Source organism: Antechinus flavipes, chromosome 4, assembly GCF_016432865.1.
Source record: "Antechinus flavipes isolate AdamAnt ecotype Samford, QLD, Australia chromosome 4, AdamAnt_v2, whole genome shotgun sequence".
Classification (NCBI taxonomy): Eukaryota; Metazoa; Chordata; class Mammalia; order Dasyuromorphia; family Dasyuridae; genus Antechinus; species Antechinus flavipes.
In genome coordinates this window covers 7,494,210-7,512,334 of record NC_067401.1, presented here as the reverse complement: position 1 = coordinate 7,512,334, position 18,125 = coordinate 7,494,210, and the positions used below count along the sequence as shown (strand labels likewise).

The 18,125-nt window shown below is 53.5% G+C and overlaps 1 protein-coding gene across 23 annotated transcripts in view; it reads right to left on the bottom strand.

The window, feature by feature from the left end:
* The window catches only part of LRRFIP1 (LRR binding FLII interacting protein 1), a 180,441-nt gene that overhangs the window by 98,353 nt on the left and 63,963 nt on the right, over window positions 1-18,125 (bottom strand). For 16 of the 23 annotated variants that reach the window (XM_051999235.1, XM_051999236.1, XM_051999237.1 and 13 more), the window contains exon 1: window positions 947-1,090. The exons of 6 other annotated variants lie outside the window; for them this stretch is intronic. In XM_051999235.1, coding sequence (XP_051855195.1) covers window positions 947-1,075 — 129 coding nt within the window. In that variant the 5' untranslated portion in view covers window positions 1,076-1,090. Of the gene's footprint in view, window positions 1-946; window positions 1,091-4,250; window positions 4,547-18,125 lie in introns of those variants that run through there. One more of the 23 variants, XM_051999222.1, reaches the window with a different exon arrangement.

Below are 18,125 nucleotides of genomic sequence, written 5' to 3'. Positions count from 1 at the left end.
ACCCGCGAGGGTGGGGCTCACCCCCCCAGGGAAGAGACAGAGGAGACACCATCAGAGAGGTAGGAGGAGAAGCCAGGGGCTGGCCCAGGAGGCCAGACAGGACGCCTGGAGAAAAGGAAGCAGATTTCAAAAATGCTGAGGTCACAGTGGTCAAGGAGGGGGCAGGTCAGCTGAGAGATGAGGTCAGAGGCCAGATCTCCGGGGGCTGATAAGAAAGGCCAGACACAGAGAGGCTTCCTCCCAAATGCTGCTGGTGGCAAGGCGAGGGGAAGGCCCAGGGAGGAGGTAACAGAGGTCAGAGAAGGGCTCTTTCAGCCCGGGAGACATCTGGGATGGGGACTGTTTGTAGAGGGCAGGGATGAAAGGAAAGAGAGGATGATTGAAATGATGACCTCTGACCTCAGGGTCAGAACTCGGAGTTTCAGCTTCCTCACCTGTAATCTGAGAGAAGTGGACCAAAGGGCAACTCCTTCCTACCTGGCTCCTCTCCCAGCAAGCCTAGGAACCAATTAGCACAGCCTTCGAAATCCTCCCTTTACAGACCAGGAAACTGAGGCACAAAAACCTTCATTGAATTGCCTGGGATCTCGCAGCTAGTGAGAGAACCCAGATTTCCGAGCCTTGCTCCTTCCTGACCAACCCAAACTTCCACTTGATTCTGTCCTTTCTAATCAACAGATAAAGAGATAGTAAAAACCCAAATACGGTGTTTTAAAATCCTGCCCTTTGCCTGATCCAATGATAGCCAGAGAAATCATCGCAGAGCCAGGGCACTTTCCCCTACCCTCCATCAGATAGCAGCAAGCCCAAATCTGTCTGAGGGAACCACAGAAAAGTGCTCAGACTGACCCTTCCGTCTACCGCCTGCCTTCATACTCAGGGCTTCATTATCAGGAAAGCAACCTTAAAAAGGGCAAAACAATGGTCCCGTGTAACCCACGATCACCTTTTCGAATTTCCTCTGGAAAACCTTGGCACTCCGCTCTCCAGGGGCCGAGAAATAACATCGTTCTTTCCTGGTCCGAGGCCTGGGAAGATGTACGGCCGACCTCCAGAGGCCCGTCCTACCCAGCATTCCCCTCTGAGCTCATGGGGGCCGCTAGTGTGGCAAGTGAAGGTCTCCAGGGCCCTGGCATAGCTTGGGGGTGAGGTCACCTGTCTGAGCAGATTGCTCGATTTGGGGCTTTTCGAAGTCTCTCTTCGAAGGCCTATAAATACTGACAAGCACTAGGAAAGGAACATTTTTTTCCCCTTCAATAAATATAGTGAGCCGAAATATCCAGACTGGAACACGCCCAATGTCCGTCCTGGGCATTCTAATTTACGACGCTGCCGTGGTGGGGGGAGGAGGGGAGAAAGCTTTCCTTAATTAAACTTCCCGAGCCTGGAATTTAACAAATATGCGATCACTTAAAAAGAACCATTTCAGTCGCTCCCATTCCCGGGGTTGGTGAGATCTGTCGGACACAGAAACGACACGGCTCGGAACACCCAAAGGTTCCCGTCCTTACTGCGTTATATTATTATTATAGCTTTTTATTGACAAAACATACTCATGGGTAATTTTGAAACACTGACCCTGGTAAAACCTTCTGTTCCAAATTTTCCCCTCCCCTAAATCCAGGTAGTCCAATACATGTTAAATATGTTAAAATATAAAAAATAAAATAAAATATAAAAAATAATGTCATTATTTAACAGTGATTTTAACGTAGCCCAATTGGAGCGGGAGATGAGTTCAAATGAAGCTCCGGGGCCGTGTGACCCTGAGCCAGGGACTTAGCTTGTGTTTGCCTCAAGTTCCTCATCTGTAAAACTGGACAAACAACAGGTTTGTTGTGAGGATTTAATGAGATAATGATCATTCCACACTTGTTGGCTATTATCTCTTAATTCTTCACCCTGGAGCAAAGATAATGAAATGGAAAATGTAATGAAAAGGAAATAAAATAAAGGCCTCACCCCAACATGGAAGTGGGTTAAAAGTCACTCTCTCCAAGAGGCTGCCGGGAAGGGGGCATTGGTGATGCTCTCCAGCCCACAGCTGGTTGCCCATCCCGTGGGACCTCCCGAAGTGCCGGGGGCCTTCCTCGATTTCTCCCGACTTCATGAAGACGATGAGGTTGGTGGATTAAATGGGGGTTTTTTTGGGTGGGGGAAAGATGGTACCTTGTCCATTTTGCTTTTAATTAAAGAACATAATGGGGCCTGGTTCGGAGAAGATCGGGTTCCTTCTAAATCCCAGGCTCCAAACCGACAAAGGTCAACGTGTTAAATGTCTGAAACATGACCTCTTTCCCCCCTCCCCTCCAACAGTTGTTCTTGAAATACAAAGGGAAGTTGTGGGTTGGGATGATGTTTTGAGATGTCACTTTTAGTTTGAAATGGAGCTCCCATTTGGCGAGGGCTCCCCAAAGGTCAAAGAGGGAGGTAGAGCCCCCCCACTTTGGGTAGAGGCCCCCCTTCCCCTCCCCCCCCTCCTGGCTTCCCAGTCAGTCCCCAAGTCCTCACCAGCCTGAAGAGTCAAATCCAGGTTACCAGAGTCAATCTACATCTCGAGGCCAAATAAAAACAGCAGCCAAAAGCTGACACCTCGGAGGGTAATTGGAATTTCCTTTTCACTGGGTGTGGGTGGGGGGAGGGGGAGGGGACCACGGAAAGTCTCTCCTTCCCCGGCCCCCTCCCACACTGTTACTGGGGGGATTTAAACATGGAGACCCAGGCTGGCTCCGCTACCACCACTCAGAGAAAGACCAGCAGCCTCCAGGGGCAAATGTCACTTACTGCCAACTACAGCCTGTAGGTCCTGGTCAAGTCATGTCCCTACTAAGCCTCAGTTCCCCCCCCCCCCTCCCCCCCATCAAATGGGATGCCTCGCTATCTGCAGATTTTCACGGATTTGCCGATTCTGGACTTTATAATTCAAAGGTAAGGCCACAAATTCTCCTTCACTATCCCTCCTCTTCTTCTCTGGCCCCGAAGCCAGTTGGGACCCATGACCTTCCACGGGGAGGAGGTCAGCCCAGCCACAGAGAACAGCATCGGCTGGGAAGACCAAGACTGGGCTCAAGGCTTCCCCTCCCCAGTCAGCCCAAGATCATGCTCCCGAGGTCCCCCAAATAACCTGCAAAGCGGGTCCCAAAGGGGCCAGCCAGGCGGGGAGCCCCCTTCCCCGGCTTCCGGCAGGCTGGCCCTTCCAGCGGGAGCTCAGGGAGCCTGATAAGGCGGCCAGGCTGCCCGATCCCTTCCTGGAAGGTGAGCGCTCCAAGTTGGGCGGCTCAGGGGCGGAATAACAACCCTGGCAGGAACCGGTCCAGGGGAGGGCCCGCGCCCCGAGGGGAACGGGAGCGACTCCCAGGGCTGCGAGGAGGAGCTGTCCATGAAACGTTTTCACATAATGAACAATGAAAAACCTTTCATGGGAAGGAAAAACACCGCGGCCCAAACGGATCAAGTGTGTTGTTCAACAGGTCCTGCGGCTGCCCGGGCCTCGCACCACTGGGCCTCCGTCCTCGGCCTGGCTACACCGGGAAGGGCCCTCTCGGCCACCTAATCCCAGCTCTTCGTTTTACAGCTGGGGAAACTGAGTCTGCCGGGTTAGGCGGAGGGAACGCGGCGGGGACCGTGGCCCACCCTGATTCTCAGATTCCTAACCTGCCACGGCTGGAAAGGGCCTCCTCGAAGGAGGAAACTGAGGCCCGCCCCGGGCACAGAGCTATAATTACCGATAGGGAGCTGGACATTTAGAGCCAACGTCTCATTTTTACAGATCAGGAAACTGAGTCCTCAGGGAGGGGCTGCGGCTTGCCCTGGGATTCCTCACTTGCCACGGCAGGAAAGGGCCCCTCAGAAACCATCTGGTGGCAAGAGTTCGTGCCTTACCGGAGGAAACCGAAACAGGGAAAGCGCCGGTTCCCCAATGAATGGGGGTGGGAGGGGGGCGAGGGGAAAAAAAGTCCGGGTCTTTCCATTCCTTATCCCGTTCTCCCCCCGTTTCCCCCAAGGCAAGACCCGCGGCGCGCCCTCCCCACCCCAGGGGAGACAGTGAGAGGAGGGCGGCGGCCCTCGGGCCCCCAGGAAGCGCCCCCCCCTCCCCACCAGCACCGGGCAGGGGCCGGAGGCGGGCAGGAAGGAGGCACCGGCCCGGCGGTGGGAAACAAACGCAAACTTCTCGGGCCGAGCTCGAACTTTCCTCGCCGCGTCCCGAGCCGCCACCCCCGCCCGCCCGCCGGGCACCGGCCCCCCCTTACCAGCTTCTGAGCCTCGGGGCTCAGACACTCGATTTCTTTCTTTTGCATGGCTGCGGACTCGGATCCGACTCCTCCCGGGAGCCCCAGCTTCACTCAGGCGGCGGCGGCGGCGGCGGCGGGGGCGGGGGGCGGCGGGCGGAGGGCAGTTCCTAGAGCCCGGCTTTCATTCATCCACGTTCATTGCCCGGGAGCAGGCCGGGGGAGCGCGGGCTCGGGCCCGCGGAAAGCCAGGGGAAGCCCCGCTCCTCGGCACAAGGGGGATCCGACCTGTCTTCAGGGCCGCGAAACTTCCATGTTTTCCTCACAGCCCCGAGCCGAGGAGCCGGGCCGTCCCGCCGCCCGGGCCGTACCTGGGGCGTGGCCAGGAAGTGAGCCGAGTGCAGGTGACCCCCGGCTCCCCACGCCGCGCCCCGCCCACTGGGGACCCCGCCGCCCGCGCCCCTCACCGGCCCGGCCCAACTTTGCAGCGGCCTCCCCGCGCGGCCCGGCCCCGAGTAACTTTCCGTTGCTCGTCCCCCACCCTATTTCTAGACACACAGGAAAGGCAGGCGAAGGCTGGCCCAGGCCCCGCCCCTCGGCTCCCAAGCTTCACTCTGAGTCAGCAGGAGCCGGGCTGGCTGTGAAGGTGTCGCCGGGGTAGACCCGCCGCGGAGCAGAGGCCGGCCCGGGTGCTGGGAGCGGAGGCCGGCCCGGGTGCTGGGAGCGGAGGCCGGCCCCCGGGTGCTGTGCTGGGAGCGGAGGCCGGGCCCCCGGGTGCTGGGAGCGGAGGCCGGCCCCGGGTGCTGTGCTGGGAGCGGAGGCCGGCCCCGGGTGCTGTGCTGGGAGCGGAGGCCGGCCCGGGTGCTGGGAGCGGAGGCCGGCCCCGGGTGCTGTGCTGGGAGCGGAGGCCGGCCCCCGGGTGCTGGGAGCGGAGGCCGGCCCCCGGGTGCTGGGAGCGGAGGCCGGCCCCCGGGTGTTGTGCTGGGAGCGGAGGCCGGCCCCGGGTGCTGTGCTGGGAGCGGAGGCCGGCCCCGGGTGCTGTGCTGGGAGCGGAGGCCGGCCCCGGGTGCTGTGCTGGGAGCGGAGGCCGGCCCCCGGGTGCTGTGCTGGGAGCGGAGGCCGGCCCCGGGTGCTGGGAGCGGAGGCTGGCCCCCGGATGCTGGGAGTGGAGGCCGGCCCCGGGTGCTGTGCTGGGAGCGGAGGCCGGGCGGCCCGGGAGCGGTCAGCCCCCCTGCCGGGGCCGGCATTTCGCTGGGAACTCGGAGGATTCTCAGCCTCCCCAGGCACATTTCACGCCTGCCGGCCCTTCATTAACCCTCCGGGGAGGAGGAGGCCGGGCAGGCACGGACCGGGGGCTCGCACCTGCGCCGCTGGGTCCCCTGGCTCCAGGCTCCCCCGCTCCCGGCCGGCGGCCAAAGGGACTCCGCCAAGGCACAGGTGTGAGCGCGCTGCCCCTCCGTGAGTCCCGGGGCTCCCCGTACTGAGCCCGCCCCGCAAGCGGAGGATTTGGGTATCCCAGCTAAGCCCGGCAGCCAGCCTGTGCTCTGCTCCCGGAGGCCGAACAGGGCCCCCCCTTCTGCCTGCCAGTCTCCCTGCAGCTAAAACCATCCTCGGTAAAGGGGCCCGTCCCCCAGCGCCAGGGCCACCCCTCAAACCGCCGGGCTTCCAGTGCCATCTACGCCCACCCCCCACTGGGTCCGGGCGTTTTGAGCTCTGCCAGGCCAGCTGGACATTTAGAGAGGCTTCCTATCCCCGACAGGAAGAGAGCAGGGGGCTTCCCTCTGTCTTGCGCACAGACCTGCCCTCCCCACCTTCACAATCCACACACGGGCCTTCCTCGCTTATTCCCTGCCCCCACCTCTCATCTCCAAGTCTTTGGGCAGCCCGATGCTCTCTCTTCACTTCCATCTTTTGTCCTTCCCCTCACCCCCACCCCCACAGCTGCCTTCAATCCCCCCCTGCGGGGAGAGGCTCCCAGAACCGGCCCCTCTGGGCCACCTTCTCTCCTCTCCATCTGTATCAGGACATGTTGAGAATGGCAGCTCCCTGTGGGCCACGAGTCTTTTTGCCTTCCTGGGCACCCTCAGGACTCGCTTGGCACACAGTTGGTGCTCAATAAATGCTTGTCGACTGGCTGCCACCCTTGTGTACTTTAGGGAACTAAGAGTAACAACTCAGTGTCTAGCATACAGTCGGCTCCTAACCGATTATAGCCGAATGGGATGAGGAACAGGACAGGCCAAGCGCTGCCCACCTGCCCCCTCTCACAGAAAGGAACTCCTACTGTTTGCCGATGGGACTCCAAGCAGAAAAACTCGCAGCAGTTAGTGACAAGGGCCAACAATGGGAACAATAACAGCCAGAGAGCCCGAGTTCCCAAACAGCTTCCTGGATGTTACTTATCTGACCCTCACAACAATCCAGGAAGGTGAGGATTATTATTATTATCTCCGCTTTGCAGATAAGGAAACGGCCCAGAGAGGTTAAGTGCCTGGCCCACAGTCTCACAGCTGGGCGCAGAGAGGAGCCCCTGGTGGTTTTGCAGGGGCTTTCTGTCTCCCATGTCTGGAATGCCTTCCCTCTTCCCTTCCAATAATCCCCAGCCTCCATCAGGCCTCCCGACTTCCTCCCAGAGGCCTTTTCCTCCCTCCCCATCAGATTACCTCATAGGAGTTCCCAGATCCTTCCTCGTGGAGATCAGGGGATCACAGCTTCAGACTTTAGAGGAGGGTCCTCAGAAGCCATTGAATCCAAACCCCTCGTTTTACAGGTGAGGAAACTGAGCCAAAGAGTTTAATGCTCTGCCCAAGGTCACAGAGCTGGAAGCCCCCCCTCTCCCCTCCCAGTGATACAGGGAAGTCAGCTCAGCAGCCTCCTGCCACAATGTCTCAGGCATAGGGAGTAGAGACCACCCTCATTTCACAGAGAGGGAAACTGAGGCAAAAAGGTAAGTAATAAATCCGCTTCTTCTAGACTTCAAGTTCAGCGCTTTCTTCATTTCGACCCCATCTGGGGCACTAAGCCTTTTGTACCCTAAGAACCCCTAACACTCAGTAAGGTGCAGACATGATAATTGAACGGCTGTTCCATCCTGTTTCCAGAAAAGCAAATTCACCCTAAACTTAGATATGGTTACCTAACCCTAACCCTAACCCTAAATCAATTAATAAGCCTTAAAATCAAGGCTTTTCTTCATAGAGAAGATTTTGGAAAGGCGGAGGCTATTGGATTATAAAGGGGAAAAATTGCGAAAGAATTGATAGTAAGGAAAGTCTCATCTCGTTTCCCAACTCGTTTTGTTTTCTCGTTTAAGGACTCAGAGGGGATGAACAGTTGTCAATCAACAAGCACTTTTAAGATGCCTGCTCCGGACCAATTTTGTACTAAGCTCAGAGGCTACGGAGCAATACCAGCCCTGGCTCTCCGGGAGCCCAGAGTGTCATGGAGAGACAAAAACAAATAAAGTCTGCTCAGCTCTGATGTATTCTAGATAAATTGGAGTTGAAAGACCACAGGACCCAGTTCTCGTCTGAGTTCAATGTCAACTGAGCTTAAATGTCAACAAGCACTTATTTAGTAAATACACATTCAAAGAAATTATTATTTTCTACCCAAGGTCACTAAATCACCAGCAAAACGTCCCAGCCAGCTTCCTGAGTGGAGGGAGACGTGCAAACATTTTGTGAAAGGGTGAAAGAAATCCCTGGTCTCTTACTCACATCCTTGGATCTCCATTTCCTAAAGAGGTTCTGGGCACCTCATCCCCGCCTTGCTGGGGATGTCTCAATGTCTTATTTTTGTCTCCCCCGGGAGGCAAGAGGTAACCATATCTAAGTTTAGGGTGAATTTGCTTTTCTGGGCTCCCGGAAAGTCAGGAGAGCCTTGGGTGCCCTCAGACCATGTCTGTGTAGAGGGCCCTTTTGGATTTGATTCATTCCCCCCACTCTCTAAGGGGGGGAAACTTGGGCTGGGTGAGGGGTCTGAAGTGACCAGACTATTTTTTTTCTGCAAGGTAAGTGAAGACCCCCCCCCCCTTTTTTTCTGGGTGAGTCTGGCCAGGGAGAGACACAACCGGAAGGAAATCATAGCTGAGTCTTTCACGAAGATTCAACCTTAAGCAGCTGAATCTCCAGGCACTTGGGCCCCCTCCCCCAGGCCACTTCCTATCTCTTCACACTCTCTCTTTTCATCCCTCCCCCTCCTCATCAGCCCAGGAGGAAGGGGGGGAAGGGGGAGCGAGAGCAAGAGAGACAGGATGCAGTCATCCCCCTCCTGGCAGCATCTCGGTTACACGGAGGCAAAGAGGAGGTTGCTTAGCAACAAGCTCCATTGTGTTTCTTCCGGGCCGGGCTGCCCCAGAGAGGAAGCCGCTGTCTGCCGGCCCCGCCCGGTGACCAGATGAGGTCAGCCCTGTCCCCGAGGCCCCGGTCCCGGCCTCGACGCCCTCGGCCGGGCGGAGGCTCGGGCAGACCCGCGAGCCCAGCCCCGGGCCCGGGGGCACCGTGGTCCCCACCACGTTTCCAGCGCCTGGCAGCCCGGGCCGGGTCCGCGCGGCCTTTGGTTCCATCCGGGCCAGGCATGTGGAGCCGCCCCCCCCCCCCCCCCCGACGGGGCCCTGGGGACACATTTCTCTCACCCCTCCTTTTCACTATAGTTTGAGAAAGCGCCCCCTCCCCCTCCGCCTGTGATACGGGGAAGTCAGCTCAGCGGCGGGGTAGAGACCGCCCCCATTTCACAGAGGGGGAAACTGAGGCAAAAAGCGGTCACAGACTTAGAGGCAGAAGTGACCCCCGGGCAACTCTCCCGTCACAGAGGGGAAACGGAGGCCAGACAGGGGAAGTGGCTCGTTGGAGTCCTCGGGAGAGCACTTCAGGGCGGCTCATTTGCACAGGAAATGTTGGCCAGTTTTCTTCTGCTCCTTCTCAGCTAAACAAAGGTGGGTCCGCGAGCCAGCCCCGGCTCCTCCCGCACCGCCCGAGGGCCCGGATGGGCTGCGGGAGCTCCCAGCAGCGGCTCAGGGAGATCCCCCTCCCGGGACCCGGGGAGCCCCAGGCTCATGGACCCCCTGTGGGGGAGAACCAGGACCACAGTCACCCCAGAGAGAGAATTACTTGCCTCACTCCCCCCAGCACCACGCGGAGAGATGGGGCCGGGAGAAGGGACGGAGGGGGGGTGGGGGAGGGGCCGTGGGGAAGCCCCGCCCCCAGATTAGCCGGGAAGAATCCTGGCTGCCTTTTTATAGTACTTTCACATGGGGGCATTTGAACCTCATAGAGCCTCCCCCCTCCCGTGTGTGTGAGAGATTATTCCCATTTTCTAGAAAAGGAAACATGACTGGCCCAGGGCCATACAACCCTGCGGGACTGGAGCTCAGGTTTCCCCTCCGCCTACTGCGCCCCCTGGTGGCCTCGGCACCTGACAGATGGGGGAGACCGTCACCCCAACACTTCACTATCTGGCGTGTGAAAGTTCATACATTCGTGACATTTTACATTCTTTTTTTACTTTTGAAAGCCGCGACCCAGGAAAAAGCTGAGCTCAGAGGGAGAGGGGCTTCCTCTGGAGAGGGAACTTCCAGCCCGGGCCCTTCCTCTCTGGGACTTGGACTCGTCCCCGGGCTCCCTTGGCCGCGGTCCCCCAGACCGTGCGGGGCAGAGGCAGGATCTGGACCTTCCCCATCCGGAGCCGGCTCCCCAGCCACTAGCCCCGCTGCCTCTCCTGTGCAGCCCAGGCCTTGGGGTCCAGGGGCGGCCTCACGCGGGCGCCTCCTCCTGCCCTCGTTCCAAGTGGGGGGGGGTCTCAGACCTAAGGTCTCTTCCGGAGGAAAATCCTGGGCCTTTAAAGGGCACCAACTCTGGGCCTGAAGTAGAAGGGGGGCGGGGGGGGGGGGCTGAAACTGCGGCGAGAGGTGGAGGGGGGAGGAAGCAGGGACCTGGAGCCGCGCTCACTGGAGCCCTCTGGGTAAAAGAGGGGAAAAGGCCTGTCTGTGGGGCCGGGGAGCCACAGACACAGGGGAGGGGGCTAACTCCCTCACTGTCCCCTCTCAGCCTCAGTTCCATGAGCCCACAGGACCTGCTCAGGTCAAAAATAAAGACTATTTTTAGCTCAAAAGAACGTGCTGCTTAATAAAGCTTTCTTGATGCCTTTTGTCCCCCACGACACAACCGCTCCTGACATCAGGCCTTCCCCCCCCCCCAACCTTGCAGACCCACAAGCAAAGACAGGGCCTGGTACCCAGCCGGGCCCGGCAGCTCCGGGGATTACCTCTGGGGCAGGAGGAAGGAAGTGGGCCTTCCCATCAGCCACCTCGGCCCCAGCTTCTGCTTTCCTCCTCTTAGTCACATTTCCTTCCCCCTCGCTCCTGCGAATCCCCCACTCTGGCTTCGTCTCTCCTCAGGGCCCCTCCTGCCCCGGGCCGGGAGTCCGTGAGCAGCAGGTACCGGCTGCACTCCCGGACTCCCGCCTCCCCCAGACGTGGCTACCGATGCCCCCTGGCTCTCCCACGACAGCTCGGGGGCTGTGCCGGCTGAGGGCTCCCAGTCACAGATCGCAACAGATTACAGGCTGGGAGAGGCCTTCAGATTCAGGCTCCTCACTGTCCAGCTGAGGAAACCGAGTCCACAGAGATCCAGTATCTGCCCAGGGCCAAAGGGAAGCGGTGGTTAAAACTCACACTTTTGGGGGTCTCACCGACCTCCTGCAGCTATCAGCTGTGTGACTTTGGCCACGTCATTTACCCTATCTGTAAAATGGTGGTGAGAATCTCCCAAAGCCGTCTGAGGGCCAAAGGAAATATCTGTCCAGTGCTTCTCAATGTTATCATTATTATTTTTTGTTATTATTATTATCATCATTGTTCCCCTAAACAGGGACCGATGGAGGGATCACAGATCACAGATTGATCCTTTTTTAAAGCCCTCCAACACAATTCTCAATTCTGTATAGGCTGGTAGAACAAAAAAAAAAAAAATCCCTTTAAACAAGAACAATAAGTACATATTTCCATAATGCTTTATAGTATATAATGTACCTCAACGTGATCTCTGTCATCAGATCCCCACGTACAAGACTAGAACAATTCCCAACGGGAACGGTGCCGGAGACGGAATGATTTATATTTTTCTCCGGGACTAAATTCAAACCAAGCCCGATGGTAGAATCCGTCTCCTGCTGAAATCCTATCCCATCCCTCAGCTGAGGTGGGCCGCTCGGCCTTTGTCCCAGGGAATAAGAGTCATTAAAATTAATGAAGAGGTCTCAGGGATGGGTGACTCCCCCATAATTAAAAAAAATTGTTGTGAGAATAAAATGAGATAATGTTTGAAAAATACAGTGCGGGCCCCAGGGTGCTACGTACATACTAGTTATTATTAGTATGATTGTGATGTTATCATTAAGGTTTGGCTCCCAAACCCTAAACCCTCGCCGTCTCCCAACCGGCTCTGCCCGTCTCTCTCCATGTGTCTCTTTTGGTTTCCTGTCTCTGGCTCCTTCAAAATCCGGGTTTCCAGATACAGCCGAGATCTCTGCCATGGGACTTTCTACAGGAAGCACAGGTGATGTGTGAAGTTTCCATCCCAGTAAGTACTCCAGGTACTTCCTGGTTCTTGTGGCAAGGACCCCGTTGTTAATCCGAGGAAGCCAGTGGCCTGTTCTCGGATGTTAAATGCATAAAATGAAATACATGGAATAATGAAGGAAATCCATTCTATTGAAGTAAAGATGCTATTTTTTTACATCCACATTCACCGTCTGCTCCCCTTGATCCATGGGCCCCTAGGTAAGCACTCTGCTCTAAGGGAAGCCTTCGGGACGGCCGCATCCAGGTTCCCCAGGGGCCAGAGGAGACGTCTCTGGACGTTGTCCCCCACCTGCCCTCGTCCCGACGACAAAACTCCATTCTGGTGGTCACGGATACAGCGCTGGAAATGGCCCATTTTTCCTCCCATTGCTGCCAAGATTACTTGTTTCTCTGAGAAGGTCTGAGTAACTCAGAGCAGTTCATTGGGTGTTTACACCATTTATAACCTTGTTCTCACAACTTGTGCCCTAACAGTTTTCAAGGAACCAATGAACATTAGATGGGATTTATCTATAGGAGGAACTCAACCCTGAAACCTGCCTCTCCATCTTGCTAGAGACTCCCTAGCTGGAAAGGCCATTTTCCCTGTCCAGAAGGCTCACCACTGTAACACGGATGGATTTTCTCCCTTCTCTCCACCTGAAAGTCACCCTCCGGCTCCCTCCATCCCATTCCCTTTCAGGCCTTCGTGACCTCCAGCCTCGGGATGCTCCCGGCCTCCAAGCCATCCTCCAATTGATTTTCCCAAAGCTCAAGGCCCTGCTCCAGTTCAAGACTCTTCCTCAGTAAAGTCCTCGAGGGCCAGCCACAAACTCATTGCCACTTAAAGCCTCATAATCTGGCTCCAAGTGCACATAACTCATAGGATTACAGACTTAGAGCTAGAAAGGACGGTCTTAAGCCTAACCCCTGCACTTTACAGGCAAGGAAACTGAGGCTGAAACAGGGGAAGTGACTTGTCTTGAGTGGTTCAGGGAGTGCACAACTGAGACTGAATTTGAACTCAGATTTTCCTGACTCGGAATCCAGTGTCCTGTCTACGGTATCACCTGTATGCTCCTCTTTACGGGCTCTGTGGTCCAGCCAGACTGACTAGCTGTCCCTACACATGACCTCCCACTTCCTGTCTTTATGTTCTCCCTCCCCCAATGCCTGGAACTCTCTCCATCCTCAGCCTGCATTAATGCCTTTTAGGGTCCCCTAAGAGCCCAGCCAGAGGCGCCCCTTCCCCCATAAATCATACGTTTCCTGACTCCCCCAGTGCTGAAACCTCCTCCCCCCTTCCCACCCCAAAATGGGAAAAAGGAGAGAGAAGGAATATCTTTGTAACAAATACACGGAATCTAGCACGGCCTATTTTATAGCTGTAAGAGCGTATAATATTAAAAAATACACACACAAATCATCCATCTTGGTTTTCCCCATGAGGTTTTCGACCTTGAGGGTGGGAGCTATTTCATTTTCCTATCCCCAGCCCGGGTCCAATGCCTGGTATATGGTTGGTGCTCAATAAGTGCTTGTTTATTAACTGGAGTCAGGAAGACCTAGTTACGAATTCCCGTCTCAGACTCTTGGTAACGTGACCCTGGGCAAACCACTCCAACCTTCTCTGTAGTTTAGTTTCCTCATCAGGCTTTGGAATTCCTCACAGAGCACTGGATAAAGCAGAGAGACTGGAATCAGGGAGAAGTCAAAATCTGAGTTCAAATCCCTCCTCAGACACTCAGTGGGCGAGTCCCTTAATCTCACTTTGCCTCAATTTCCTTATTTGTAAAATGAGGAGGGGGAGCTGATGGTCTCTAAGAGCCTCTCCTTACAAGTGTTCTTAATTGATCTCCATGTGACTTGCACAAATCATTAAGGTATTAATAGCATCGCTAGAGCTTAAAACTCAGAACAGACTATTGGAAATCATTTGCCAGTGTTAAATTATCCAGGTGTAATAGGGACAGGGGCAAGTGAACAGCCACATTTCCCATGAAGCTTTGGGCCTTAAGGACTGGTCTGAAGGAAGTTTTTATTCCTGGGGGACTTTGGCTATGTCAGGAAGGTAACAGAGACTCTCTGGGGAGAAAGAGGAGCTGAGTGGGCAGAAATGACCACCTGGTGCCAGAAAGGGGCCAGCAGCAGCAGCACATCTGGCTGGACAGCTGCCAGGCTGTGCTGTGAAAATGGACATCCTCGTTAACATATATTTTAAATATTTAACATGTATGGGAGTACCTGCCTTCGAGGGGAGGAGGTGGGGGGAAAGAGGGGCACAGTTGGAACAAAAGTTTTGCAAGGGTCAATGTTGGAAAATTACCCATGCATATGTTTGGTAAATAAAAAGCTTTAATAATAATAATAATAATAATAAAGAAAATGGCCATCCTCTGCTGCTTGACACCTGGTGGAGAATAGCATATTCCCACCATGAATCTGGGCTGAATGGTCCAAGTCTCGCCTTTGGTCCGGCACAGAGAAGGAACCTCTGGGTAGGATCTCGGAGCAACAAGCTCTCCCCGCTCCTTCTCCAGAATGGAGACCCTGGCAGTCTCTAAGAAGGAATCCTCCCCACAGGGGTAGGAAGAGATCTTTTATTCCTTATGAATGATTTCAGGCTCTGTGAAGTGTTTTACTTCTAAAGTAATTGTTCAGGAGTGTGGAAAAGCAGGAACACGAATACCTGGTTAGAGCCGTGAATCGTTCCAATTATTCTGTGCAGAGCCAACCCATCCCACGGACGGCAAAGGCAGGAAGCAAAGTCTCAAGAACACCAGAACATTGAGTGACAGCAAAGAAAGACTCCCGCTGACGGGGAATGGAGGGCTAAACAAACTGAATGGTAATCACCCCAGCCCTTCAATAAAACACACTGATATCAAGATTTTTACGAAACACGGACATATGTCTATGAACTGAGACGAAACGAAGGAGAATCCGGGAAAAATTAATGATCCCAAAAATATAAACAGAATAATGGAACCTTCCAAGTCTGCCTGGGAAAAAGCTAGGAGAAAATGGACCCCCAACCTTTGCAGAGATGGGGGACAATGGGTGTGCAATACTGAATATACCATCAGACTCAGCTGAAATGTTGGTTTTGCTGCCGATTTTGCCCCCTTTTTATTCTCTGTTTAAAAAGGTTGGTTCTTTTGATAGCAGAGGAAGGAGAGAGCTATTTGGAAATGAAGGTGATGTGAGAAACAAAATATAGCAACAGAATTTAAAAATCAAATCAAAGATGACTGTTGTCCCCAATGCAGGGAATAGGAGGCCTACTTAGTCCGGCAGTAAATATAAATTGGAGAGGAAATGAAAAATGAGTATTATCTGGACCCAGAAATGAACAGGAGGAAAAGATCTTGTGAAATGATGCATTAATGGCTTTCTGTAATGCTCCTCAAAGAGAACTTCATCTTTTAAACTCTGCTAATCTTTGCAAATTAGGAAGTAGCAAGATGTGGGAGTAATGAAAATTCTGGTGGCTAAAAAGGCCTGGTGAGTGTGAGCGTGTCAACAACAAGGAGTGAATCAACAGAAATGTAAATCAGGAAAATCTCCAAGGAAACAAACGTTCTCTAGAGATTTAAAGGGGTGTTTCAAACATGCAGGGGGGCTACCTCTACCTGGGGAGGGTCCATTTTCATCAAGGAGATGGCAGTGAAATACTGAGCCACACTCAAAGACACACTCAGAACCCGCTTGATTGCACTTGGCCGAGTTTCTCACCAAGACTGCGGTGAGGGGAGGACTATTTCATTATCCTTCCAATTGTTGCCTCCTGCTTGTGATTTGAGCTGAGCCTGGTCAGTGTATGGGGAGAGAAGACGGGGCAGCGGGAGACGAGAACGACCCTCCCTCTTTTTCTGCTTTCTGTGATGTCGTAACCCGTGAGCCCCCATCGGAGGTTTGCTCGGAAAACTTTTCTTCCCCAGTACGACAATAACGACAACAGTGAATCGTGATATCGCGCTTCGGGATTTGCCAAATGCTTCCTCAGAGATGATCTCAGCGCAGCCCAGGTTTTGCCTTCGTGATCTCAGATGGCTTTTCTTGGACATGCTTTTTCTAAGGTATATGCTTGAAATAATCATCCCATTCTGCATCGAGTAAATAATCAAAAGAACTTTTCAACAGTTTCTCCTTGGCTCCTCTGGAATTAAGTGTACCTTTGTCAGTCTGATGACATCAAGGCCCGAGTACATAGCAACCCTTAAAGAAAAAAATGTATTTTCCCTAATCAATCCAAGCTGTCCAACCAGTCCCTCTTACACTGACAATGCTCACGGGAACAGTCCTTAAAACTGTAACCAAGGAAAACACCCCCAACACATAGAGCCAAGTGCCTCTTGGGAAAGCCAAGGCCCTTATCGCTCAGGACCAAGAGGTACTTCATGGCAGGCTGAGCAGATTTTGTGCAGGAGCCAAGCGAGACGACTAAAACGCGCGGGTGGCAGCGGAATTCTCGCCTAAATAGCTACTCTTCTGATCAAGGGATAGAGAGAGGCTGGAACTGGCGAGTCCCGGGAACTGGCGAGTCCTGGGATCTGGCTGGAGGTTTTAGTAAGGCTTTCTATGCTAAGAACTTCAGTAAGCACTTTGCAAATATTATCTCATTTGATTGGCAAAGGGACCATGAGAGGCAGGTGTTGTCTTATCTCCATTTTATAAATGAGGAAACTGAGGCAAATGGGCTCAAGTGATTTGCTCAGGTCTTCTTGATTCTCATCCCAACTCGATACAATAGCATTCTGTTTTTCCCTTCTGATCAAGCCATTTAGGTGAAGCACTTCATTGGAGGGAACATGAAAGGCTGAAAGGGGAGGGTCATGATGGCTGCCTTAAAGAATAAGGATGAGTCTATCTGGTCTCACAGGGCTCCAAACTCTAGGAACCATGGGCAGAAGTTGCAAAGAGGCAGATTTAGGGCTGATACAGGGAAAGGATAAGCATTTAGAGAGTGCCTACTGTATGCTAAGCACTCAGGCTCTCTTGGGAGGTGGTGAATTTCTCTTCCCCAAAATCAGAAATTAAGCAAAGGCTCGATGGCCATTTGGCATGCATTTTAATTTTTGGTTTTGGTTGGGAAGATGGGGGGGAAGGGGAAGAGAGGCTCAGTTCTTGTTTAGGAAACACTTGGATAAGTTGACCAATAAGGCAGAGAGGATAGAATACTGGACCTGAAGTCAGAAGGAACTGAGTTCAAATCCAGATCCACACCTTAGCTGTGTGACCCTGGGCAAGTCACAACCCTATTTGCCTCAGTTTCCTCATCTGTAAAATGAACTTGAGAAGGAAATGGCACATCACTCTAGTATCTCTATCAAGAAAACATCCAAAAGTCAGACTCATCTAATGGACTAAATGACAATCAAAAAGGGCCAATACAGATTGTTTCAATTCTGATATTCTGAGACCGGTTCTCTCAAATATAGATGTGATCTTGGGAGACAAGGACTTGGAGTCAAAAGGTACAAATTAGCCCTCTTTCAATGACTGCACCCTCCGGAGGTGGTTGTTAGCTGGAATTATTAGGTAGTACTCAGGGCAAAGAGGTGCCATGATATATTGAAGGGAATGCTATGAAAACCCAGATTCAAATCCTATCCCTAACATTTAATAAGTGTGACCCTGGACAAGTCACTTAACATGCCTACACTCACATCAGAGATTATTTCTGGAAGCAAACTACAGGACCTCCCCCTATTCAGATGAAAGAGCAGATACCCCCAAACAGCCTCTAGCAAGAATAAAATGGAAGGGCTCTGATACACACAGGAGGGAAGGAAAGACATAACTGCTCTGCTGGACTCCATCAAAGTCACAGGATGTGGGTTCAGATCCCAGAAACTCCCAGAGAAGGGTTACCTCACACAAGACTCTTGGACCCTCTGCTTCCTCGGTTTTCTTTGTAAAATAGAAATCATAAAACCAACAATAAGAGATGGAATGGTAACACTAATAAGAGTCGAGGACCGAATGAGATAATTGTAGGAAATAAATCACTTGGTAATCCTACAGTGATTATAAGTTACTGTTCTCACTCAATCATCATGCGCAATAACGTGAGTTATTGCACCAACACCAACATCTCCCTCCTGCTCAATCTGACAGAAAGTCTTCCTTCATATTTGCATTCGAAATTCAGAATTTCGGCACGGCAGAAGCGATGGGCCGTGATCCCAAGAAACTCTGGGTTCCAGATCTGCCTCCGCTACGTGGACCGTGTGACCCCAGGGGTCACTCCGATCTCCACAACTCGAAGACAGGAGGTGCTGACCTGCATTTCTAGGGAGAGATTCCTCCCTTGGGAGGAGTTCTCCACATTG